Genomic DNA, 27,903 nt, shown 5'->3' with positions numbered 1-27,903 from the left:
GGCGGCACTAAACTTAGTGGTTGCCTTTAAACTGTGATGTAGCATCAAACTAGAAAAAACATATAGCAGTGAGCATGTCTATCTTAAAATATTAATTATGACTAATCAATCCTACATTGTTGAGTCCCTTGGTGACATTCACTTCTTGGTAGGCTGTCTCTGGTGCAGGTAGAAGGTTAAGTAACTCAATAACAAATAATACCAGTACATGATGTTTTATTGCACTAGAAAAACTAGAATAATGATTTTATAAAAATTAGGTATACAGTAGACAATGGTCATGGAAAGGTTGTTGGTTCATGGTGTTCCACTTCCATAAAGGTAAAAGTTTAGTGGTAGGCTTTGTTTTATAAAAGTTGGAATTGCTCAATTATAAAAGTGAGTGGTTGTTCTCTTCCAAAGGAGAAGGCCTAATCACTTTCTTTGTCCTCCATAGTGCGTGATGTGCAAGACGAATCCGGAATCGGTAGATCATTTATTTCTCCATTGTCCGGTGGCTCTTTTATTATGGCAGCGTCTTTTCGGTTTGTGTGATGATCAGTGGGTTGCTCTAAGGGGAGTGCACACACATGCTTCTTGTTAGGTTTGAAGGGTTTGGTGGCAACAAGAGATCCAAATCTTGTGGTCTTGTATTGTTGTAGCTATCTTTTGGTATTTGATTGCAAAGAATGCATAGATCTTTGATGGCAAGGAGTTAGATGCAGAATCTGTATGGGATAATGCGGGATATTTGGCTTCGCTCTGGGCTTTTGTGTCTCGTCCTTTTATAGGAGTTCCATTTTCTTGATTTATAGGGATTGGGCTGCTATTTGCCATTCTTAGTGTTTGGTTTTTTCTTGTTTATTTTCGGTTTTTGTTTTGATCTTTTTCATCGTTTGAGGACTCCTTGTCCTCTCTCCCTTTTCTTGCTAATTCTTAATAAAATTCTTCATTGTTTTTCAAAAAAATAAAAAAAATAAAATATAAAATAAAAGTGAGTGGTTGTTGGGCTTCAGAAAATTAATTTTTCAATATTGGGGAAAACAACCATTGTAGGGTTTTGTCGGTAAATTGAAGGCCAAATGGGCATGGGAAAGGTTTGCATTTATGCATTATGGTTTGGATTGCTACACAACCAAAAAGCTTAAATTAGGGAATGGGTTAAACCTAAGAAGTACAAACATTTATATGCAGGAGGCATGGTCTGTTGTGCCGGACACCCTTATTGAACATCGACACTTTGCAAATGCTTGTCAAAGTGTGTTTGACACTTCAACATGTTTTAATTAAAATTTAAGTTCATAATATGTCAGACACTTTATGGACACTTCACGGACACTTTAACAAAACTGCTTGAACTTTCCAAAAATGACTTTTGTGGTTAATCTCCTCATAGTAACTCTGTTTTCTTCAGAATGCAACTTGTGTATATATTTTGCAATGTTTATAAGCCAAATGACTCTGTATTTCAATAGTGTACAATTGTTTTGCATTCTGTCTAATGCAGTTGTTAGATAAATGATATATCGATGTTTATGGAATATTTGACATTTTAATTTTCATTAGTGTTGTGTGTGTTTTTTTTTTCATTGAATAACGATTCATTTTTTTCATATATGATAAATTTATAAAAATATAAATTTTTAACGTCTTAGACATATTGTGTCTTGCATTTTTTGAAGATTACCATGTTGTGTGTCCATGTCTTCGCGACTTGAGGTTGAAAAATATCTATTGAAGCCTTACTCTTTAATGTGAGTTCTCCCCTCTGCCCCTCTGAAGTGATTTAGAAAGATTCTTCTTTATTGAGGGTGATTAGTCATGATATTCATAGTTTGGATTTCATTTTGCTTCTCCCCTTTCGTTAGAAAAATCCCCTCCCTCCTTGCGTCTAGAAATGGGCACACAAAGCTGGGTACAGGGGGAAAAAAAAAAAGGTGGGGTGGACCTTTGAATGCAAGATATCACAAAACCAAAGCTCTGATGTCATATTAGACAGCCAATTGCTCCAACTATTAGGGAATGGCTTAATGAAATATATCAAGCTATTAGAAGGGCAAACGATTAAAACGAATAAATACTAATTCTAATATAGAAAATGTAATGTAACACTAATTTATAAGGTTTAAAAGAGAAGAATATTTATAAATTTATGTATATATATTTACATCATAGCGTATCCAGTGCACGAAGCTTCCGCTTAAGCGGGGTCTGGGGAAGGGTTGAATGCACGCAGTCTTACCCCCGCAAGCGGAGAGACTGTTTCCACGACTCGAACTTGTGACCACCTGGTCACCAAGGGGTAGCTTTACATCATGGATTTTAAGTTATTTAGTTCAAACTTGTAATATGTTTTGTGTTTCTTAAGAATAGATACATGTTCTCCAAGTGTTTGAAACGTGTTCGAGTCTAGAAGTTTTTTAAAAGTAGGACATGTTTGGACATGTGTCGGGTAGGTGTGGAGAAGTGTCCGATGTGTGTTGTGTCAATGTTTAACACAACACACCAAATTCTTAGAAGTGTTGGTGCTTTTTATATTATGATTCATAAATAGGAAACTTCAAAAATATTTAGTAGTTAGACTATTCTAGACGTGCTAAGGACTACACATGAAAAATCGAAAACATTAATTGACTTACAATAAGAATTATATGGACCACCACTACATGTCAAGCAAAGCTTGAAAATATCCAAGTATTCTTGGCTCCTAAAACTTAAGAAATAATAAATAGAATTACAAAAGTAGCATATTAGCATATAAAGAAAATAGGAGTAAAGCCTTGAAATTAAACAAAGACTTCATTGCAAAAGGTCCTGAATGCACTTTGTATGAAATTGGCAATTTGCCTCCTTTCTTGTTGGCATCCTGTGCATCAATCTCCGTCACATGGAGAAAACGTGGCTTTAATTTTTTTAATGTTCAAGTAACCATAAAGAAGGAGCATCAATTTGACCCATAGAAAATTTATGCAAATAACCTTTCCAGAATAATATCAAGGATATAAAAGATTTCAACCTTTTCATTTTGCCATCCATATAACAGGCTGTTACTTGCAATTCTTTAAGCTAGTCAACTTAAAAACTGAAGTTATTCTCATTCTTCACTTTGACTTTGTTTCTTTAAGTTAGTCAACTTAAAAACTGAAGTTATTCTGATTCTTCACTTTGACTTTGTTTTTAGCACTGTGATAATCAAGTTTCTTTGCAATTTCCATAGGCACTTCGGCCATTTCAGTCTCTTGTTCTGTTTTTTCTACTTGTTGCTTGCTTTACGTGGTTAGCTTAGGTAGGTAAACATTGTACTGAAGTTGGAGCAAAATCTTACTACCACTCCCTAGTTCCTAAACCAGGTGGATCATCACCAAGTGTACACCATTGCTACACTAACGACAACATTGAAGTTCATAGAAATTCAATGAATATAGGCTCAAATCAATATCCGCGCGGAGGATTGTCAACATGGAGAATTTTCCTTTTTGACAGAAGATTTTCGGTGGAATGTTTTAGCTGTTGGGGATGTTTCTGGTGAAGGAGGAGACGGGTCCACGCCAACGAATCCTATTGTTAGGGGGTAGGACCTTTGAAATTGAGGTGGCGGCAACGGATCAGAGTGGCGTCGGCGTTTGACAATTGTGGAGCGAGGAGAAGGATTACGGCGAGAGGTGAGTTTGATTGGGTATGAAGTCTATTGGATTGGAACAAAGATGAAGCTGGCGTCACGCAACCCTGGGTGTCAATCCTTCTTGGGCCGCCTTGATAGGCGTCAACGGAATGTCGCAATTTGGATTCGGGGTGAGGAGGATGGTGGTCTCTTACTCTAGGTAGTGGTCATGTCCGGAAGCAAAAGGACTCGAGCCTTCTTACCCATGTCTAAATATGGGGATGGCTGGGAGGGAGTGGCATTGGTTCTAGAGGGCTTTGCAATGGGGGATGAGTGGGTGTCCTAGGGGGGTGAAGTCGAGAGGGTGGCGGCTATGAGAGGCGCGGCTATGACGACCTTGGATGCACATGTTCATGACGATGAAGGAGTGGCGATGGTGCAAGGCGTGACAGAAGAAGGGTGGTATAGTCTAGTATAGTCTATTGAATAGGGCATTAGTGGGCAAAGTGGTGGTGGTGGTGGATAAAGGGGTTAGTTTTACAATCATGACGGAATGAGTGAAAAGGTGGTGGAAGGTGACTGGTAAAGTGGAGATTTGACTAATTAGTGGCCAAGACTTTCTCTTCGTAATGCCGTCGCGGCAGTGTGATGGGAGTCGTGGCAATATGCCATATCTGTATGGTCAGAGGTAGGGCCGGAGATTGAAGCGGTTCGACTGTTGGTGGGGGTGTGTGGCGATGATCGTTCGGACACGAAAAGGTGAGATTAGATGCATCTTGGTTGGAGGGATTGGTGGAGTGACTGGAATGGAAGGAATCAATGACAATTTCATTTGGATCCTCACAGAGGAGGCTATCAAGGCAGGTCAGCCCAAGGGAGGAAAGGGATAGGCCTTATCCGCAAGGAGGTGGGCCAGATGGCCTATGTTGAAAAGGGTCGTGTGGACTAAGTTCAGGCAGATGGTGGATCATGTATTCTGGGCCATGGACAAGACTAATTTGGCCCAAAAGAGGTGGAGCAAACAGGAGCATTGTCTAGCCCAAAGACGAATGGGCTGCTCAAATTGGGTCAAGTGGTGGACCCATCTGTGTTTCAGGTTTTTGAAACCTTTCGTCATGACGTTGGGTCACAACCAAGGGTTGTCAATGATGGGCCTTTAACGTTGGCCAAGAAGGAGGCGTTGACTTCGTCGGTGGCAATTGAACCTCCAGTGGCTTTATACTCACGCCATCGATCTGTAGGGAACAGGGACATGGGGGCCTCTAAGTTGAAGCATATAGATGAGAGACAGATGCTGGTATAATTCGAACAACGGACTGAGGGGAAGGGAGAGTCTGGTGATGAACAGAACTGTGACCTATAAAGCACGGACACCTCTCCAAGGACTCCGTACCAGTGTCGGACACCGACACGCATCGAACACGCAGTTGACATGTGTCCGACACGCAACAGAGAGTGTCCCCCCCCTTTTTTTTTTTTTTTTGCAGCCAGACACGTTCGGACACGTTCGGATAGTTTCAAGACTCGTTCGGATAGTTTCAAGACTCGTTCAAGGTCAATTTCATAATTTATAAAACTTCTATGGGTCAATTTGTAAGAAAACAAAACCAGAACAATATTTGCCCTAAATCAATTTAGAACGGAAGAGAAAGACAGAACAGAAGAACATAAGTGAAATAGAGAAGACCTGGTCGCTTTTCGGTGGTCATTCGTCGGTCACCGTCGCTCGTCGGTCGCCGTCGCTCGTCGGCAATAATCTAAGGTACACCTTCGTTGCTCTTCTTCGGTCTTCTTCTTCCTCGGTCTTCTTCTTCCTTTTCGATCTTCTTCTTCTTCTCCGATCTTCTCTCTCGGTCTCAGTTGTTGTCTCTCGCTTTCTCGCAATCTTCTTCTCTGATCTTCTCTCTCGGTCTTAGTCGCTGTGTCTTTTTCTCTTGCAGTCATTCATTCTCTCTCTTCTCCTTTGAGTGAACTTTTATTTTATTTTTTTTCTTTTAAATGGCCAGTGTAACATCTCTCTTTTGTTTTTTCTTCTTTTTTCTAATTCCATTTTATATTAAAAAAAAAAATTGATTAGTTTTGTTCACTTGAAGAATATGTATTGAACATATAATATAATAAATAAAATTAATTATGACATATAATAAATAAAATTAATTATTTTTTATTAAAATAACATTAAATAAAATAAATAATTTTTTAAAAATAATTTTATGACATATAATAAATAAAATTAATTATATATATTAAACGTGTCCGCAGCGTGTCGTGTCCCTCATTTTTTGAAAATTTGCGTATTTGTGTGTCGTGTTCGTGTCCGTGCCCGTGTCCGTGCTTCATGGACTGTGACGATGATGAAGTCTGGGATGGTGGGAACAATAGATGGACCAATCGGAGTAAGATGTCGTTGATTCTTCGACCATTAATTATAGAGCAGGGGGACTGCGAGGAACAGTTTTCGCGGTGATTCAATTGAGATTGTCACGTCCTGTTTCAGATTGTTGGCCAGTTTTACTAGATAGTGGGGGGGTTCGGAGTGGGCCTATGCCTTTTCGGTTTGAAAACATGTGGTTGTAGTTAGAAGGCTTTGTGGATAGGGTGCGTGGTTAGTGGCATAGTTATTGTGTGTTAGGGGAGCTGAGTTACTGCCCAACTAAAAAATTGAAGCACCTCAAGTCGGATTTGAGTCAATGGAACAAGGAGGTGTTTGGTCTATTGGAGGCTTAGAAGGGGAAAGTCTTCGACATCTTACAAGGTTTTGATGAGAAGGATGTTAGGGAGGGTCTATCTGCGGAGGACCTGGTCTGTAGGGAAGAAGCAAGGAAGGAATTTGCTCATGTTGCTCGGATGGAGGAGATTAGTTACCGCCAGCGGTCTAGATGTTTGTGGCTGAAGGAAAGAGACCGTAATACTAAATTTTTCCATCGGATGACCAATGCTCATCGGCGGAGGAACCATATAGGGAAGATACAGGTAAATGGGAGGGAGTTAGAGTCCGAAGAGGAGCTTCGGGAAGGTATTGTTGATTTCTATCAATATTTATTCTGGAAAGAAGAAGGGGGTTGATGCCCGGGATTGGAGGGGGTTCAGTTTGATGCCATCTCGGAGGTGGACAAATTGATGCTAGAGAGATTGTTTATGGAAGAGGAGATTCTTGGTGCTTTACGAAGTATGTTGGGGAATAAGGCCCCAAGTCCGGATGGTTTTACTTTGTCATTCTTTTAGCAAAGTTGGGATGTTGCAAAGGCGGACGTTTTGGCTATACTGAATCAGTTTCATTAGATTGGGTGTTTCGAAAAGAGTTTGAATGTGACATTTATAGCTTTGATTCTGAAGAAGGCCGAGGTAGAGGATATTCAGGATTTCCGTCCTATTAGTCTTTTGGGGAGTGTATATAAGCTTCTGGAAAAAAAATTTGGCGAATAGGCTTCGAAATGTCTTGGAGGGGGTGGTATATGAGTCTCAGAACACCTTTGTGGGAGGGAGAGGGTGCCAGATTCTAGATGCTGTCTTAGTGGCAAATGAGTGTGTTGATTCGCGGATTCGGCAAGGGTAGGAAGGTCGTATTTGCAAACTTGATATTGAAAAAGTTTATGACAACATGAATTGGTAGTTTCTGTTATGTCTTGGAGAGGATGGGTTTTGGGCTAGGAAGCACGGATACAGATACGGGATACGGATACAGATACGATACGATACGGCGATACGACAAAATTTGAAAAACTAAGATACGGGTACGGCGGGGATACGTTCGTAAAAAATATTATTTTAACAATTTTTAGTAATGCAGTATGCATAAAAATAAAACTTAAAGCAAAAGACAACTTGATAAAGAAGAAAGATTCCTACAAAACTAAGAGTCTTCAAGGTCAATAGCTTCAACTTGTTCCCCTTCATTAGTGAATATCACAAGACCTTAGCTAAAGCCAAAGCCAAAAAACCATTCTTAAATAAAAATTTCAGCAAATATACTTTTTTAAGTTATCAATGATAGCCTAGGAAGCACGGATACGAATATGGTGATATGGGGATGTGGATATGGCGATATGTCAAAATTTGAAAAAGTATGATACGGGTACAGCGGGGATACATTCATAATTTTTTTTTTTTTTTTTAATAATGTAATATGCATGAAAATAAAACTTAAAGTAAATTAATAAATAAAGAGAGGGATTCCTATTAACCTAAAAGTGCTCAAACATTCATAAAACATCCAAAACTAAAAGCAAAAGCAAAAGCAAAAGCAAAAGCAAAAGCAAAAGCAAATGTAAATGTAAATTAAACATCATCCTTACATGCCAACACCAAAAAAAGAATGAGAGCAGAGAGAAGAAACGTGAGAGAGTGAGAAAGCGAGAGAGAAGTGAGAGAGACAACAAGGATACATCAATTTGACAAATTCTATTACTTAAGCTCTCACTATATTCCTCTTATGAAAGAACTAAACAAAATATTATAAGTAATATGTAATTTCGAGTATCCGATACTTCAAAATTAAGTATCCGATACTTCAAAATTAATAAAAAATTAATTAAGAAGTATCCGATACGTATCCGCGAGTATCCGAGGAGTATCGGTATCCGATAAGTATCCAATACGGATACGTCACCCTTTTTGAAGTATCCGTGCTTCATAGGTTTTGGGAATAGGTGCAGGTAGTGGATCCAGTTTTGCATATCTACAGTCCATATGTCAGTGTTGGTTAATGGTACGCCTGGTGGTTTTTTTTCCACTCACCGGGGTTTGAGGCAGGGTGATCCTTTGTCTCCTTTATTGTTCATCTTAGTTATGGAGGTATTGAGTCGGTTGTTATCTAGAGCAGTTCAAGGGGGTTTGTTGGTTGGCTTTCAGGTTGGTTTGGATTTGGCTTTGAGTCTGAGTGTTTCTCATCTTTTCTATGCTTATGATGCTCTCATTTTTGGTGGAGGTGGTGTGGCTTAGATTGATCATTTACAGTGTGTTGCTTTGTTTTGAGGCAGTTTCAGGTCTTCGGGTGAATTTGGTGAAGTCGGAGCTGATTGCGATAGGGGAGGTTGTGCGATTGCCGGTTCTTGTAGCTATATTGGGCTACAAGGTGGCGACTTTATAAATATCTTATTTGGGCTTGCCTCTTGGAGCCACGTTTAAAGCAACACGGGTATGGGATGGTGTAGTGGATTGAGTACAGCGGAGATTGGCAGTATGGAAGCGTCAGTATTTGTCTAGAGGAGGCTGGGTCACCGGGATTAAGAGTGTTTTGTCTAGTATTCCGACATACTTTATGTCGGTGCATGTGATTCTTGTATCGGTTGCAAAGAGGAATGAGAAGCTCCAACGGGACTTTCTATGGGGTGGAGGGGGTGAGTATTCATTATCATCTAGTGGCCTGGCATCGGATTTGCACTTCAAAGGAGGAAGGGGGTTTGGGGATTTGACGTTTAGTAGAGTTCAATTTGACTATTTTGGGTGAAGTGGTTGTGGCGGTTTTTGAGGGAAAAGGAGTAGTTTTGGAGGAAGGTAGTGGTGGCTAAATATGGTTTGGGGTGGGGGGAGTGGTGCACAGAAAGGGTAGGGTAGTTGCATAGGCGGAGTTTATGGAAGGGGGTTTGGTTAGGGCGGGAGGAGTTTTGGAGACGAGTGAGCTTTAAGGTTGGTGTGGGGGATAGGTTCGGTTTTGGAGGGATAGGTGGTGTGGGGATGTTTCTTTGGAGGAGAGGTTCCCTTTAATTTTTAATATTGTGGTGGATCGGAAGGCGACAGTGGCATCTTATGGGAATGGGCAAGGGTAGACGGTGGTTTGGAGTGTTCGGTTGCGTCATGGTATTCAGGATTAGGAGATGGATCAATTGATGGATCTCTTGGCATTCTTGTATGGGCTACGGTTTGGAGGAGTGGGGAAGGATGCTTTGGTATGGGATTGCCCAAGGATGAAGGGATTTTTGTGTCTTCATTCTATCGGGAGCTTGTGGGTGGGGCAGCGGTTTCTTTCCCTTGGAGGTCTATTTGGGTGCCTGAGAGTCCATCCAAAGTTGCTTTCTTTGTGTGGACGGTAACTTTGGGTTGTATTTTGACTATTGATAATTTGATTCAATGTCGGCATATCGTAGTTAATTGGTGTTGCATGTGTTTGGGGGTGCGAAGACGGTAAATCATTTACTTATTCATTATCCGGTTGCATTTAGGCTTTGGATGTTCATTGTGGCAACCTTTGGTCTGACTTAGAAGCTGGGGTGGGGGGAAGGTTGGGAAAAGGCAGCAGAAGGCGTGGTTGCTCGCTACTCATTGTTTAATGTGGTTGATTTGGTTGGAACGCAATAGACGCATTTTTTAGGGCATCACTCGCTCGGTTCCGTGGTTGGAAAGTCGGTTACTTTTGGTGCTTCATAGTTGGGTCACATTTTCTATTGAGCCGGATGTGTTTGCCTTTGTGGATTTTGTGAATGGCTTGATTAGCTAGCCTTTGAGTTTTCTGTTTTGAGTTTTGTGCTCTGAGTCTTTTGGTTCTTCATTTTTGTATTTGTTTCATCACCTTGATACTTTCTCAATAAAGTTTGTTTATATATCAAAAAAAAAAAAAAAGAAAAAAAAAAAGAGAATATAGGCTCAAATCATTCATATTAAGCTAAGGGAAAATTTCATTTTACCCCATTGTGCTTTTACCCATGTGCGGATTACCTCCTCTCATTTGAAAATAATCACATAACCCCCTTGTGGTTTGTGGACTAAAGTGCACCGTTAAATATTTCGTCCAACTTAATAGCAAGTGTGAAACACGTGCCAAACACAAGGGGTTATGTGCTCATTTTCAAATTTTAAGGAGGTAAATCGCACATGGAATAAAGCACATGGGGTGAAAATGCATTTTGCCTTCCAAACAAATGATGAAAATATCCATAGTTCACACACTTAGGTTACTTATATACTGGGGTATTTTAATCTTTTTCATTAAATTGTTAATGGGCCTAATAGTGCACTTCAGTTTACGAATCACATGGGGGCTGAGGGGTGTAATCAGCACATGAGACAATACAAACATGGATAGAAAAATAGCATGATTAATCATAATATCCCATGGAATTAATATACTAATCATTCAAGAAAAGTAAACCCTAGCAAGCTTCTACATATTTCAAATAAAATAGATGAAAACGCATATCCTCTGTTACCGCAAAGAGCAATAGAGATGGTATAGAGAGCTATGTCACCAACTAGTAGCTTTAACCCAAATTTTCAAGTTTCAAGTGGACTTTAAGCTCCAAGAACTCCTTTAAAATTGCCAAGAATGATCAACAGAGCAAGAGGGTGTGATGGGTAATGGTGTGGGGGTGCTAGAACTTTTGTTCTTCAATGGAAAATCAAGAAAAAACCAAGAGGAGGTGGTGATAGAGCTCTCAGGAGCATGGGGGAAAGTGAGGGAGTGTGTGTTGTTCTCTTTCTCCCTCCCTCCCCAAGTGTAAGACGATGTTCAAATAAAGTGGTCATGTCTTGGGCAAGACCTAACCTACCATTCAACCTTACATTCTAATATGTTTGACTAAAGTGTATACAAACCAAATGAAGACGAAGGAGGGGTGACAAGTGCCGGCTGGCAAAGTAAATTTGGGGGAAAAATTCCCTCCAAGAAAATTGGAACTATGTTGATTAGTCAAAAAACCCAAGCCCTAAGTGGGTGGGTCATGGGTATTGGGTCAATTGCCAAATAAATATTTTCTGGTCATGGGTTTGTTTGACACCCAAAGACCAAATCAATAACTCATGCAATTTGTCTTAATCTATTTAAAGTAAATGTAAAGAAGAAGTAACTAAATTAATTAAGTTTTATTGACAATTAATTTTAATTAGTGAGATACATGGCCAATTAATGCAAATTGATTACTTAATTAGGGAATAAGTTTATCGGACATTACACCTCCAAAACCTTTCAACACTATATATATATATATTTTTAAATGGATTTTTAAATTTTTTTTGAAAAAGTAAATTTTAATTGTCATTTGTTTGGTATGGCGACTACAATAGCATCTTAAGTAAAGATGGTACATTTTGTTCTAAAACGGTGAATTTAGTGATCCATGGCTATCTCATTTTTTTCTATATATGGATTTTTGGTAGGGAAATTTTTTTAAAGGAATGAACTGTAATGATTCTAAAAATGTGTTCTGATTAATTTGAAAAAAGAAAAGAAAAGAAAAGAAAAGAAAAGATGTTATTGGATGTCTAATTGTTAAAAGAAAAGTGCTTTAGAAGTACCTTAAATTCTAATGGTACAATATATTTAAGTCTATCTCTCTTGTACCACATTTTGTAGCATGTGACACACTGCATTTTTGTTCGCGGTCCACATACAGAAATGATCTGTGTTCCAAGTAACATAGCAAAGTAGTGTGTAGTAAAGTTATTTACACTCAAATTGAAATTATCACCCATTCCATCCAAAAACTTCCCGGTACCTTCATGATTTTGAGATATGGCTGCTGCCTTAGATTTTTCTTCCTTGTTGTACCATTGTGATAGAAGAGTATTATTTTATACAATTGGTGCAAAAGAAACTGTATGAAAGTGGTTGTAGTGGGGGTGCCGATCCAAAAAAAAAAAAAGGTGCTTGTAGTAGGGCTGTTTAGCTTTGGTACCAAACTGGTATAGGTCATCCTTAGAAAACATAGAGCAAATTTGCATACAATGAGATATATGGAGACCAGGTTAGGAGTAATGATGGTTGTTTTTGTGGTTTTGAAGAGGTTGGATTTACTTGTGCATAAAGGTGATTGGTACATCTATTTTGGTGTTTTCACATTAAATTAAAGGACAATTTGATAGGCAAAATTAGACTTCATTGAAATGAATGGTTGTATAGATATTCTAGTGTGGTGGAATCTATACATCTACAAGGATTAAGACTTCAAAACTATTAAGTCTTGAAACTTTTGACTAGTTAAACCCTGCTAGCCTCCATGAAGACCACACATGACAACCTATATAACATGGCTTAAGCTTTGACCCAAAATGTAACCGACAGCCTGTGTTATGCAAATCATGCAATCATAGTGACACCCTCAACTCTTAAAACTGAGATTCCAGACGTTAAACTACTTGAGTGGAAAAGAAACCCATAGATAAAAGAAAATAAATTGAAATTAAATAGTATTTGTACATGGTTGCAAGCTTGTACCTGTGAAGTGAAGTCCCACATTGCCCGCGTATTAAAATAATGTTAAGCATATAAAGCGTGAGTGCAACCTCACCTCGATAACTAGCTTTTGGGGTTGAGTTCTACCTAAAACCATAGAACATTGTATTAGAGCTGGGTCTTGGGTGGTCTCTAGTAGTGGGCCAAGTCTCCACTCGATGTCTAATCTCTCACCTCTCGTCTCTTTATCACCTCCTTAAGCTATCCGGGCTGCATGTGCAGGGGAGTGTTAGATCTGTCTCACATCATCTCTTTAAGCCTCCCAAGCTTGCTTAATATACTTGAGAACCCCTTCTACTCATTGCAAATTGGTTTTGAGTTGGATGCTTTAATGTAGTATTAGAGTCAACCACCACGTTGAGTATGGGATCAGATCTCCAATGCTAGTATGGGATCAGATGAGTGCGACTTTGTGGTACAAGCCGTGGAGGGGGCGATCTATAGGTTGGATTAAGACACATAAATAGGTGTTGAATACTATCAATGGTTGAAGCCACCATAAGGGAAAATCCTACTATTGGGTCAGTCGATAGAGTGGGCTGCCATAGACGTCGACTTCAGAGCTTGGTGTTATGTTATGATCCCACATTTGTTAACATAGGCCTTAGCCATGTGCATATAAGCCTCTTGGGCACCCTCCCGTTGCAAGACTGTTTTCGAGGGTGAGTTCTACCCAAGGGGTTCATATCACATGGTATTAGAGCTAGAGTACTCAGGGATGGGTAGGGTGCGTGTCCTTAGCCTACACACCGCACCACAAGTGCTATTGAGTGAGCATGGTGGGCGTGAGGGAGGGTGTGAAGTAAAGTCCCACATTGCCTGAGTACTAAAGTAATGTTAAGCAGATAAACGTGAGGGCACCCTCATCTTAATAGTTAGCTTTTGTGGTTGAGTTCTACCTAAGGCCGTGTAACAGTCCCTATCTAGTGGAATGGCCGGGGATTTTGGGTATAACATTCCCAATGGCCTCATGGAAGATGAAGATTTATGGCATGCTTTGCATCATGTATGGAACTTGTTAGAATTTCCCATCTTTACCTTCACCTACTCCACTAGCACCCACTTCACCTACCACCTCCACTACACTACACCTACTACCACCTTCTCTTCTATATATAGGAGTTGTAATACATAACACAACATCAATCAGAAATCAATCAATAATACTTGAATTTTAACATGGTATCAGAGCAAGGTTAAAGATCTTGGTGCTCTTCGTCTTCCAGCGGGCGGCAACCTTGTCTTGACCGCCCGCCGGAGCTCAACCAATTCAAACCTCTCCAAACACTCACTTCCGATCCCTTCGGTGTCTGCGCAATCAACGCCACAGCAACAACCCGATTTGGTGACCCTTATACCCATCTCTCTCTCTCTCTCTCTCTCACGGCGGCGTGGAAGGATCTCACTTCTCAGGCAGCTGCGGCAGCGCTCACCTTGTTCTCTCGCCGGAGATTGGACGTCTCAGTTGATTTGTTACTATCCAGCTGGAGATCCTTTGTGAAGTGAACTTTTCAACTTAAGTGCTGGCAGAGACATTTGCAGTCCGTACTCCGTCAGGTTGGGAAAAAGATTGGAGCATAATTACATTGCTTCTGCCAACTTCTCTTGTCATCACTCAAGGGGCTCTCTAGTACCTGGCGAGTTGCCTTATTTACAGAGCCTGTGGACTTCACCTTCTCTAAACAACTCAGGGAAGATGCTTGAAGTTGCCTTCTCAATCTCCCTACCAATTGCTTCAGGAATAAACTTCTGGACCAAATCCTTCAGATCACAAGATTGCGCCTGGTTTACCATGATCTCCCTCTTCTTCCTCTTCAAAACCATGTGTCCACTAATTTCCCACACTGCCGGGTTTACTTGGGTGTCCAGAAGCTCAGAACGCACTTCTCCAAGAGCCTGCTTCTCAGCGTTACACTGTGGGAAGAGAAAGATCCGTCTTCCGACCCGTGTGACCCGACGCGTTCCAGATCCGATTGACTCGGAGCTTCATCGTCTCGCCGGCCTCCGAGTATTTTACGCCCTCGCCGATACCTTTTCCGGCGCCAGTGACGGCTCCTCCGCGGTATCCGCTTCCGGTGTAGTATGTGAGGTTTTCGCCCCAAGATCGGCGCTGAGCGTTTTTTTTTATGGCTTCTTCTCTCTCGGATGTGTACGAGACAGCCCCACTCCTCTTGACGCCATGTGAGCTTTGAGTCACTTATTTCTCATCAACAACCACCACAAACAATATAATAAAAAAAAAAAAAAAAAAAAAAAAAACACAAGAATCGATTTTCTCTCTCTCCCACTTTAAACCTCTCTCTCACTTTCAACCATCTCTTTTCCTTTCTTTTTATTTTAATATTTACTTTAATATTTATCCAGTCAGTGTATGCTTCCACACAGACCCAAACCTCTCTCTACACAGCCAACCGCAGCACCCAACATCATTCATCCCACTTGAGTATATAGACTATATATACCTTTCCAAGTCACCCATGTGGGCTTGTCCCCTCTTCTTATTATTATTATTATTATTATTATTATTATTATTATTATTATTATTATTTTTAAACCAAACAAAAAAAAAAAAAAAAAAGAAAAAAAAAAGAAACAGGCAGACGACGAACTTGCACACCACACTCCTTTTATTCATGTCGGGGTTCCCCCGTTCACAATTTTACATCAAAAAAAAAAAAAAAAAAAAAAAAAAAAACCACACAAACAAAACAACCACACCCACAGGCGGGATTTTTCTCCTCTACTCTACTGCAGGTCTCTTCTTTTTGCCTCCGTCCTGGGCAGTCCTTGCCGGTGTTGCCTCCGTGTTTCCCACTCCACTGGGCATGATCACTCCACCATACTCCTCCACTCCCGCATCTGGTGGACCTCCAAATCGGAACATCACGGTGGCCTTCCGCTTCAGCTCCTTGTTTTCTGCCCTTAGCACGCTTATCTCTGCTCGCGCATCCTTATACATGCGTTGGAGCAGAGCCAGCTGGGAGTTTAAATGCTGCACCTCATTTGTCTTACTCTGCAGCCGGTTCGACAAGTTTGTGACCGCCGTCATGCTTTCCACACATGCCTTCAAAGTATACTGATTGGCCTCCACATCCGACAGCACTGCCATTCTTTGCTCCACAGACCGCATCGGATAGTTCAACGGAGTATACCCAGCGGTGTTTGGTTGAGGTTCCAGTGCCACCGCACCAGTTCTCTCTCTCGTTGACTCGTTGAGGTCGGGAAAGAGGGTGAGCAGTCCACGGGAAGACGAGGACGAGGCCATTTTTTCTGGGCAACAGAGTGTTACAGCGTATTACAGAGTTTCTCTCTCAGCACAACAGTGTTACAGCCTCTCTCTCTCAGCACAACGAAGAGTTTTACAGAGGATTTCGCAGTTTTTTGCTTCTGCCTCGGCCTCAGGCTCTGTCATGGTTAAATAGCCGAGGCAGCCACGCGCATCGCGCGCCTCTTGCCGCCCGACACACTGGCACGCCTTTTCATGGCACATCTTTTGATAAAGTGGGCACGCCTTTTGATGGCACGCCTTTTGAAAAATTGGGCACACCTTTTGAGGGTGCGACTTTACAAGGGTCCGACAAGACTCTGTAAACTGTCCCGACATTGATTCCGGTTAGCTTCTTTATGGGTCCGACAAGACTCTGTAAACTGTCCCGACATAGATTCCGGTTAGTTTCTACAAGGGTCCGACAAGACTCTGTAAACTGTCCCGACATTGATTCCGGTTAGTTTCTACAAGGGTCCAGCAAGACTCCGTAAACTGTCACCAAATTGTCTTCTACAACGGTCCGACATGACCCCATAAACTGTCTTCTACAACGGTCCGACATGACCCCATAAACTGTCTTCTACAACGGTCCGACATGACCCCATAAACTGTCTTCCACATCGGTCTGACACCACCATACAGTGTCCTCTACAACGTTATGACACCCCATACAGTGTCTTCACCAACGGTCTGACACGACCATACAGTGTCTCCTATCCTTTTTTATTTTTATGTATTTTCTTGTTTTGTTACTCTCTCCAAACTCAAGTTGGTTAGTTTCTCTCCTCCTTGAGTTTGCGGGGGGCTGTTAGAATTTCCCATCTTTACCTTCACCTACTCCACTAGCACCCACTTCACCTACCACCTCCACTACACTACACCTACTACCACCTTCTCTTCTATATATAGGAGTTGTAATACATAACACAACATCAATCAGAAATCAATCAATAATACTTGAATTTTAACAGAACTGTTGATTAGTGATGAACTTCTGTAGCCCTTTGTAGAGCGGAGTGGCGAAAAAGGATTCATGTAGCTGACCCTGTATAAGGCTTTGTTTGGTTTGGTTTAGTTTGTGTCCACTAACAGAATTGTGTCCACTATCAGGAGGAAAATATTTGTTTATTTTGTTGCTCGTTGTTCTATAGGGAATTGCTGATACCATGGCATATTTGCAAAAAGAAGGCCGTTTGCTTCGCGCTGAGCATAATCTTCTTGGTGAAGCATTTCTTGTCATGGCTTCTGCAGCTGGGTAATTAATTCTTACTATGGAATTTTTTTATTTTGTGTGTGATTTCTTGTTGTTTCCTTTATTGGTTTACTTTTGCAAATTCTGAACTTTGTGCAGGATTCAACAGCAACAAGAAGTTTTAGCCTGGTTACTTGAACCTTTGAGCAAACAGTGGACACAGCTAGAGTGGCAAATTGCTTATTTGTCTGATCCAACAGGCTTGGTTCGCTTGTGCTCTGAAACGCAATTTATGTGGTCACTTTTCCACACTGTGACATTCTTTGAGAAAGCACTTAAGAGAAGTGGTTTCCGGAAAGGCAATATAAACTCACAGAAAAACTCAACAGGAAGTTCTGGTCTTTTGCATCCAATGGCTTCTCATCTGTCATGGATGTTGCCTCCTCTCTTAAAAGTAAATTGGTCTTAAGAGCTGGCCATGTTAATTTCCTTGCATATGCTAGTAGAAAATCATCTTTAGGAAGGATTATACTTAATCACCACATTTATATAGTTATGGCATGTCCTTGATCTGCAGCTGCTTCGAGCTCTGCATTCTCTTTGGTCTCCACCTGTATCTCAAGCATTACCTGGAGAAATGAAAGCTGCAATGGCCATGAGCGATGCTGAGAGGACCAGTCTTCTTGGGGAAGCTAACCCTAAATTGTCAAAGGGGTCACTAACATTTGCTGATGGATCTCAAATTGAAATGAATAAGGAAGGTTATGCAGAATCAAATGAGACTGATATACGAAATTGGTTGAAAGGCATCAGAGATAGTGGGTATGCATTATTACTTTTTTTAGCCGTGGTGTACAGTTTGAGTGCTAGAAAATAGTTTGTTTTGTTTTATTTGAATTCTATTACTGTTGTTATTGAACTTCTCTTCAATTGGCTAATGTCTCATTTTAAGTTTATATGAATGGTCTACTAACAAGAATCTTTTAAGCATTCTGCCAATTATACCTCGACATCATAGCAAGAATTTTGCAGTGTCTTTGATCAAGTGTTCAGTTATTTGTTGCATGAAAAGATTATACTCATTTCGATTTTACATCTTATTTTCTCCTTTTTTATTACTCCCAACAGCAGATGAAGTTTTCTAGCTGAAGATTTTTATGATCCAAATTTTTCTTTCTAATGATCTGTTATTATAATTTTTTTCCCATCAAATCTGCTTGCCACCGTGCTAATGCCTGGTGCATATCACCACTGGTCTTTTAGGCCTAGTGATTGCTTGATGGGCCCCTAGTCTTCTTATTGTTCTGCTTATCATCACGAAAGTGAGATTTAAATAAAATGGAATGAGAAAATGTGGTGCATTGATGAAAAACTAGATGATAGTACTTAACATTCAAGTTCATGTGTGAAAGAGGTAGCGAAATAGGAGAAATTGTAATAATACGAAAGTGAAAGTAAGCTCTAGTTGTACGGCTAGTGTGTCGTGAGGTATCATGGTATTTCACTTTAATAACCTAAGTATATTAGATCCTTGTTCTGCCATGTTGGAAGAACATGGTAGCTTTCTGAACTAATGGACCATTCTAAACATTGCCAGTTGTTTGATATGCAATTCTAGTTAATGAGGACTAGGGTTGCAAACGAACCGAGCCGAGCTTTGCTGAGCTCGAGCTTGGCTCGTTTATTTATCGAGCTCGTTTATTGAGCTCGAGCTCGGCTCGATAAGGAACTGGGCTCGAGCTCGGCTCGGCTCGTTAATTTTAATGAAACCGAGCTTGGCTCGACTCGGCTCGATAAATTTTTTTAATATTATTTATATTATTTAAATATAAATATTTAAATAAAAAATATTATTTATATTATTTAATATATAAAAAATGTATTTATATTATTATTTTTATATATATTTATATTTTTTTAATATATAAATAATGTATTTATATATATTTATATATTATTTAATATATAAATAATATATTTATTATATAATTTAAATAAAGGTAAACGAGCCAAATATTCGAGCTCGAGCTCGGCTCGTTTACTAAACGAGTCGAGCCGAGCCGAGCCGAGCCGAGCTTGTTCATGAACAACTCGGTTCATTTGCAGCCCTAATGAGGACTCCATCTGATTAAGTGCTAACGCATATTATTTGGCTCTAGCAGGTATAATGTAGTGGGCTTATCCGCAACCATTGGGGATTCATTTTTCAAGTGTTTGGATGTCCATTCTGTTTCCCTTGCACTGGTGGAGAACATACAATCAATGGAGTTCAGGCATATAAGGCAGCTTGTTCATGCAGTCTTGATTCCATTAGTAAAATGCTGCCCTCAGGATTTTTGGGAGGAGGGGTTGAAAAAGCTCCTGCATCCATTGCTTCTTCACACTCAGCAGGCTCTTAGCTGCTCATGGTCCAGTCTTTTACTGGAAGGTAGAGCAAAGGTTCCAGATCTGCATGGCATACCTGCTGGATCAGACTTGAAGGTCGAAGTAATGGAGGAAAAGCTACTTCGAAATTTAACTCGTGAGATTTGTTCACTCCTCTCGGTTTTAGCTTCATCAGGACTAAATGCAGGGCTTCCTTCTTTAGATCAGTCAGGGCATATCAGCCGTGTGGACACATCTTCTCTCAAAGACTTGGACACATTTGCCTCAAATTCTATGGTTGGGTATGCATGAAGCACATTGCTTCTACAAGAGTTTATTTATGGTGAATTCCAAGATAATTTGATGTCCTCGTGAAATTCTTTAATGTTCTACAATTTTTAATTGTCTCAATCTTGTGTTTTAATTACAGTTTTGTTTTGAGACACAAAGATCTTGCCGTTCCAGCTATGCAGATAACTTTAGATGCCTTTAAATGGACTGATGGTGAAGCTGTGTCTAAAGTTTCTTCCTTTTGTGGAGCTGTAATTCTTCTGGCCATCTCAACTAATAATGTAGAACTCCAACAATTTGTTTGTAAAGACTTGTTCTATGCAATCATCGAAGGTTTGGCCCTTGAGTCAAATGCTTTTAGCAGTGCTGATCTGGTTGGTCTCTGTCGTGAAATCTTCATTTATCTATCTGATAGAGACCCAGCACCCAGGGAGGTAAGTGATATCGCTCGTGCTCTTCAAATTTGCCTACTATGTGCAACTAGGATACATTTTGAATAACTCAGTTGCTATTTATAATTGGATAATTTTATGTGATTCTTTCTTGGGTGGTATCAGATTTTGCTTTCTCTTCCTTGCATTAGTCGCCAAGATTTGCTTGCTTTTGAAGAAGCTTTGACAAAGACAAATAGTCCTAAGGAACAAAAGCAGCATATGAAGAGCTTGCTAATATTAGCTACAGGAAATAAGTTAAAGGCACTTGCCGCTCAGAAAAGTGTGAATGTAATTACCAATGTTTCAAGTAAGCTCTCTGCGTTCTCACTCTTTACTTTTCTTTCTTTCCCCTGCCGCTGCCGTTTAGTACGTGTCAAACTGGGGTTAGGTCAATTTTGATTTTTGCATTGTTCTTGAGCTGCTTTAGTTCATATTCTATTTACTTTTTTAAATAGTCATAGATTGTTAATGAGTTGGACGAACATACATTAGAGGTCTAAGGATTGTGAAATGGGAGATAAGAAATTATCACAATTGAGACAAATTGATTTTCTATTTTGACTCTGTCCACCCAGGGCATAGCTCATTTTTATAATCTGCATTTCAGTTGCACAATATTACACAAGTAATTTAGAAGGCTTTGGGCAGAGTTGACTTTCATGTGAAACATAAGTTTCCATTTTGAGTATCTCAATAACTTTGAATTTCGTTTTTTTTACAACTGCACAATCTTTTTTATCACTAAACTACTATAGCCTTAAAGCTTTCTAAGAAGTGGACACACAGAAGGGGGAGATTTAAGTGTGAAATAAGTGTAATTTAATAGAATACAAAGCTTGGGTGATGATTATGATATCATCACTTTTTATATTAATCAATCAACTGTTACAAAAGGAAGCCCTAAGGCATTGATTAAGGAATCACCTTTTATATTGATTAATTGATTGACTGATCAAGGAATCATAATCAATCAATCAATCAATCAATTACAATCTAATCTAAATAAGGAAATAAGAAAATATTTTAACACTCCCCCGTAAGCTGGTGCAAAGATATCTTGCATGCACAGCTTGCCTAGAATGTCATGAAATTGTTTATTCCCAACTCCCTTGGTGAAGATGTCTGCAAGTTGTTTGCCTGACTTCACAAAAGGAGTACATATCATGCCGCTGGTGAGTTTTTCCTTAATGAAGTGACGATCGATCACAACATGCTTTGTCCTGTCATGTTAAACAGGATTGTGAGCTATGTTGATGGTAGTCTTATTATCACAATATATCATCATAGAGTTTGTCTGGCCCATCCCTAGATTACTCAACAACAATCTGATCTACAAGAGTTCACACACCTTGTGCCATAGCTCTAAATTTAGCTTCTGCACTCGATGTAGTCATCACATTCTGTTTCTTACTCCTCCAAGTAACAAGATTGCCGCCACAAAGGTACAATATCCTGATGTAGATCTCCTATCAGTTATTGACTGTGTCCAATCAGCATCTGTATAGGCTTTCACTCTGAGGTGATTATGTTTGGAAAAGTATAGACCATTTCCAGGAGAAGATTTCAAGTACACTAGAATTCTCATAACAACCTTTAAGTGAATTTGATAAGGAGCATGCATAAACTGGCTAACCATACTGACAACAATAGCAATATCAAGACAAGAGTGAGATAAGTAAATGAGCTTACCCACTAGTCGCTGATAACTCTTCCTATCAACAGCTCTTCCTTCATCATCACCAAGTTTCTGATTACATTCTAATGGGGTATCACAGGCCTTACATCTAAGCATCCATGTTTCCTTCAAAAGGTCAAAAACATATTTCCTTTGTGAGATGAAAATCTCATTTTTGGAGCGAGCAACTTCAATTCCCAAAAAATATTTCAAGTTCCTCAGGTCTTTGATTTCAAACTCACTAGCTAAATATTTCTTTTACAGGGGTATTTCCTCACTATCATCACTTGTAAACACTATGTCATCCACATAAACAATGAGAGTCGTAGTCTTACCACGTGAGGAATGTTTTACAAACAAAGTGTGATCTGCCTGACTCTGTTTGAAACTATATTTAAGCATAGCCTGAGTGAATCTCTCACTCTCAAACCAAGTCTTTGGAGACTGTTTGCGACCATATAACGACTTCCAAAGCCTGCATACTTTACCCTCTATCTGATGATCCTTAAAACTAGGAGGAATGTCCATATATACATCTTCTTCTAGATCACCATGTAAGAAAGCATTCTTTACATCAAACTGATGAAGTGGTCAATCTAAATTAGTTGCTAGAGAGGGAAATATTCTGACTGAATTCATCTTACCCACTGGTGCAAAAGTCTCCTGATAGTTTACTCTATAAGTCTGAGTGAAGCCTTTTGCCACAAGTTGAGCCTTGTAACGTTCAATGGAACAATCTTCTTTGTACTGCACAGTATATACTCATTTGCATCCTACCGGTCGTTTGCCCTTAGATAATTCAGTTAATTCTCAAGTGCCATTCTTACGATGTGTTTTCATTTCCTCAATCATAGCAAGTTTTCATTCTAAAGTAGCGAGAGCATCCTGAAAATGGTTTGGAATACTAACAGAGGAATGTTTGACACAAAGGTTTTATAAGAGAGAGACAAATGAAGAGTAAGACACAAAGTTTGAGATATGATGTTGAGTACAAGATCTCACACCCTTTCTCTTGGCAATTGAAATATCAAGATCAATAGTGTCAGGAATAGCAATATCAGTAGACGCGAGAAACAAGAGGTTTAAAGTTACCTGGACTCTTATCAGAAGCAGGAGATGGCAGTGGGTGAGCAAACGTAGTCTCTTGTATCCAAGTAACTTTTTTTTGTCTTTGTCCCTGACATAAACTTGCCCTTTACTGTCCTTGGTGGCATTGGATTCTATAGTCCCAGTAATAGGTGGTGCAGGAACAACTGGTTCTATCATGGGAACAACAGAAATAACATGAATCTCTTCGCACCATGGCTTCCCTTGAAGGGATGACTGTGACACTGGAGAAGACAAGAAGTAGGATTGGGACTCAAAGAAGGTGACATCTATGGACACAAACCACTTACGAGGAGGGTGATAACATTTTACCCCTTTTGAGTAGGCGAGTATCCAAGGAAAACACCCTTGAGAGAGTGAGAGTCCAACTTACCATGAGTAGAAGAATGATTGTGGACAAAACAAACAGTCAAATATTTTAGGGGAAATGGAAAGCAAAGACTCTAAACAGAAAAGGACTTGAAGTGGAGGTTGTTTTTTCAAAACCTAGGTAGAAAGACGATTAATGAGATATGTTGCAGTGAGAATGACCTCGCTCTAGCAGGACTATGGCACACTTATAGAAAAACACATGCAGCGAGCCATATCAAGAAGATGACGATTCTCGTGCTCTGCAACCCCATTTTATTGAGGCGTATTGGTGCAAGATGTCTGATGTATAATGCCATGAGTGGAAAAATAACTCTCTAATCCCAAATCGATGTATTCACCCCCATTATCAGAATGCAAGATTTTGACAATTGTCCCAAACTAGGTACAAATCATTTTATGAAAATTTTGAAACACAGAGAAAACTTCACTTTTTTCTTTCATGAGATACATCCAAGTAGTACGAGAAAAATCATCGATAAATGTAACAAATCATCTATGGTCTTTTAAAGATACAACACTAGATAGACCCCACACATTAGAATGTATTAAAGAAAAATAAGTTAAACTTTTATTAAGACTTAGAGCAAAAGAAGCTTGGTGTTGTTTGCCAAGTTGACAAGACTTACAAAGAAATTCAGACACATTATTGTTTGTAAAAACAGACGGAAATAATGCCTAAGTAAATGAAAAGAAAGATGCCCAAGACGCCAATACCACAGCCATAAATCCTCTTTGGTGGTTGGGAACTGGATGGAATGATGAGCAAGCTTGTTCGGCTAATCCAAGAAATAGAGATCATTTTTTGCATTACCACTGCCAATTGTCCTCCTCGTGACAAGGTTCTGAAAAAGACAATAATCAAGAAAAAATGTCAAACTACAGTTCAAATCCTTAGTAATACGACTTAAGGATAGAAGATTAATAGGAAAATTGGGAACGTGGAGCACTAAAGACAGGGGTAAGGTATGGGTGACATGAATAAAACATTTCTCAGAGATAGAAGAAATAGTACCATTTGCAATCCTAACTTTGTTTTGACCTTAAGACAAAGTTAAGAAATCACCTTTTATATTGATTGATTGATTGGTTGATGAATGACTGATTAATCAATTACAATCAATCGATCAATCAATCAATTACAATCTAATCTAAGGGGTTGTTTGGGGTGTCCTAAATAAGTGTACTTTTTGTCTTTTTGGACTAAAAAATTGAAGAAAAAAATATGGATGTTTAGGTTAAGTTTTTGACTTTTTATGAAAAAATGTGTATTAAAAAATTGTATAAATTAATATGTAGGGAAAAATTTGAATTGGGAGTTGTACAGCCGTAATTTTTGACTTTTGGTGAATAGTGATAACTTTTTAACTTTTTGAGTAACTTTTTGATTTTTTAACTTTTTGACAACTTGCCAAACTTGGCCTAAATAAGGAAATAAGAAAATATTCCAACAATAAGTATTGAAAAACACACACAAAACACTGGCAGCACAGGAATAGTGGAGTATTGCAATGAAAATAGTTTCCTTTTCATGTGATTGCATAGAACACCTGAAACAAAAGAAATATAGAAATATTCATTGCAATGGAAATGGTTTACTTCAGGGTTGGAATGCTTTAGATTTGATTTCTTTCCTCCTTTTTTGGTTAGTTTTCATTAATAGATTGGTCTCACCTTGTTTTCTGTCCCAAGTACCTGTTTCATTAGAAGGTTCAAATGTGTAGAAAATCCAGAATTTATAATATTTTAAACTTTACTTGTCTGTATGCCCTGAGAGTTTATTTTATATCTTACTAACCATAGCCGCCATATTTTTCAGCAAGAGCTCATAGTTCAGACACCACTCCAAGGTCCAAAATTGATGAAGGGGATGTCATAGGATTGGCAGCAATTATGTAAGGGATATGTGTATAGTGAGGACTTGTAACTTTAACGTCATATGTGGAAGAGGTGCACCAAAAGTTTTTTTCGGCCAAAATATACCAGGTTGTGAAAATAGTTTATTTCCGAGGCTGCCTCGAGTGAAAGTCTGAGTGGATGTACAATATAGTTTCATATTTTGTATATTTTCTAGTTTTTTTCACCCCACTTTGGAAGAAAACATCTAGATCTGCATTTTACAGTCTGAATACATTGCTTTGTATTTAATACCTAGCCTTGAATGAAAACATACTTTCCGTGGAATTTTGCTATGTGTTGGAAAATTTGGTTTATATAGGCTTATTTTAGGCTAATTTTGAGCCCAAATTTGGATGGGCTCCACACGTCTTTTGGAGTGGGTCCAAAATCACGTGTTCCTTATCGCATGGTAAGTCATACGGTGAAGACGGTTCGTCAAGATCATTTATGAATGAATGGGAAGTTGACGTTGTTTTCGAATTCATAGAATGGACATTTAAAGAATTAAATGTGGGTTTTCTTGTAAGGTTTGTCCCACATTAGAAATTTAAGAGAATTTATGTGTGTATACAAGTTCTAGGTGGTAACACTTGGGTTGGGTCCCATGGGGCCCCCAAGTTTGTAGAAGGAGGAGTTATGGACAAATGGAACATTGGCTCAAACCACCACACACGCACGAGGGTGCTGCCGCCGTAGCTGTCTGACCGGCCAGGTTGAGCCGTGCTGGGCGCGGGTGTGGGTCGGGTCGGTTCTTATATTAATTTTTTTAACAAAATTTATTTGAATTTTTTCTAGAAATTGTTAATGAAATTAAATTCAAATTGTGTGCTAAAATTGAATTTAATTTTCTGTCCATTTTTTACCTCCTTCAGTTCGAAATTTCAACAGGTTTTAACTATGAGAAACTACCCAGCAGTTTCGGATAGTTACCAAACAGATTCAAATTTGAAACTACTGCAGATCTGTTGAAATTTTGAATTGTATCTGTTCAAAATAGTTTCGTACTTGTTCATTCAAAATATGACCTGTTTGGGTCTATCAAAATTGCCTATAAATACCAACATTTCCAGCAGTGTTTTGGTGTCAAAAAACATTGAGAAAAAATATGTTCCCTTTCCGGTTTTGCTGTCTCTTTGCATTATTCTTCATATCATTTTAAGGGAAAAAATTAAGAGTATAGAACACAGGTTTTGTTCGTCGTACAAATTGTTTGAAGTGCTACTACAATTTGTGAAGATCATTGTATCTTGGGAGATAGACGTCATTTATCTGTAAGTACCATAGCGGGGCGAATCTGTCTTAAGAACAGAGTGCCACACATTCGACTTGATCTTTTAAATATTTATTCAGTTTGGTAAAATAAATTCGGTACATAATTTATTTTATTTGTTTGATTTGTTTCAATTTATTTGTTTTACACAGAAGATTGTTCCAACAGAAGATTGTTTCAACAATCTTAAGACAGATTCGAATAATTCTGTTTATACAGAATTTTTCGTTTGTTTCCTTTTCTCTTTCTTCTTCTTACAGAAATTATTTTCTGTGGTTTTACAAAATAATATTCTGGTTGAAAAACCAAATAGTAGTTATATACTGTTTGACAGATAGTAGTAATATACTATCTATTTTGTTTGACAACTAGTAGTAATATACTGGTGTCATTAACAATTCAGAATATTTTTTGTGAAGTTTGTCAGAAATTAATTTTTGATTTTTAGAAATATTTTTGAGTTTGCATTAATTAAAATTATGTTTCAGTATTTTAATTATTGAAGTGTTACAGAAATATAATTTTCTGTGTGGAATTAATTTGTTTAAATAAAATTTTATTTTATTTTCAAATTAATTGGAAATAAAAGTTACAATTCTTGTTTCTTTTATTTGTACAGAATTTAATTATGTGATTTTGGTTTAAATTTTCTATGTAGTATAAAATTCTAATTCTAATTTTGTTTTATAATTTAGAATTTATGGTTATTGAAACTTGTCAAACTAATGCTCGAACAAGTATTAGTGTGGTGGCTGTAATTGATCCAACCCCTCCTGTTGTGACTGTGCCAGTCAATCACGATGAGAAGTTAGAAGTTCTGAGGAACTGATTTTAAAAGATAATAGCAAAAAATGTTGTTTTATCTTACTACTCTCAACCCGGCGCGTTTTCTCCATGAAGATGCTCCTATTCTGAAAGAGGATGAAACTGACCGGCAAGTAGTTGTTGCAGTCGATGCTTGGAAACATGCTAATTTCCTTTGTCGGAACTACATCTTGAACGGACTTGACAACACATTATGCAACGTCTACAGTCCTATCAAGACAATAAAGGAACTTTGGGAGTCTTTGGAGAAAAAGTACAAAACAGAAAGATGTTGGCTCAAAGAAATTTGTGGTTGGCAAACTCTTGGATTTTGTAATGGCTGATTCTAAGACTGTAATCAGCCAAGTTTAAGATCTCCAACTCGTTCTGCATGACATTCACACAGAAGGCATGTCTCTCAGTGAATCCTTTTAAGTTGTTGCCTTAATTGAAAAATTACCACAAGGCTAAAAGGAATTCAAGA

The 27,903-nt window shown here is 38.8% G+C and overlaps 1 protein-coding gene across 6 annotated transcripts in view; it reads left to right on the top strand.

Moving 5' to 3' along the window:
- LOC114268835 (protein HASTY 1-like) overlaps positions 1-25,630 on the top strand; it is a 51,349-nt gene extending 25,719 nt beyond the window's left edge. The window contains exons 16-22 of one of the 6 annotated variants that reach the window (XR_014361378.1): positions 17,166-17,269; positions 17,366-17,660; positions 17,784-18,028; positions 19,369-19,872; positions 20,001-20,295; positions 20,445-20,602; positions 25,266-25,630. Coding sequence is in view for 2 of the 6 variants with exons in the window: in XM_082915208.1 (XP_082771334.1) it covers positions 17,166-17,269; positions 17,366-17,660; positions 17,784-18,028; positions 19,366-19,872; positions 20,001-20,295; positions 20,419-20,602; positions 25,266-25,345 (1,710 nt within the window). In the remaining 4 variants the exon portion in view is untranslated. Of the gene's footprint in view, positions 1-17,165; positions 17,270-17,365; positions 17,661-17,783; positions 18,029-19,365; positions 19,914-20,000; positions 20,296-20,418; positions 20,603-25,265 lie in introns of all 6 variants that reach the window. The other 5 variants (XR_014361380.1, XR_014361377.1, XR_014361379.1 and 2 more) reach the window with 5 other exon arrangements.
- Positions 25,631-27,903: the final 2,273 nt, after the last annotated feature.

This window comes from Camellia sinensis, chromosome 2 (genome assembly GCF_055761805.1).
Source record: "Camellia sinensis isolate YWXY chromosome 2, ASM5576180v1, whole genome shotgun sequence".
In the NCBI taxonomy this organism is placed as follows: Eukaryota; Viridiplantae; Streptophyta; class Magnoliopsida; order Ericales; family Theaceae; genus Camellia; species Camellia sinensis.
This window is presented reverse-complemented; position numbering and strand designations above follow the sequence as displayed.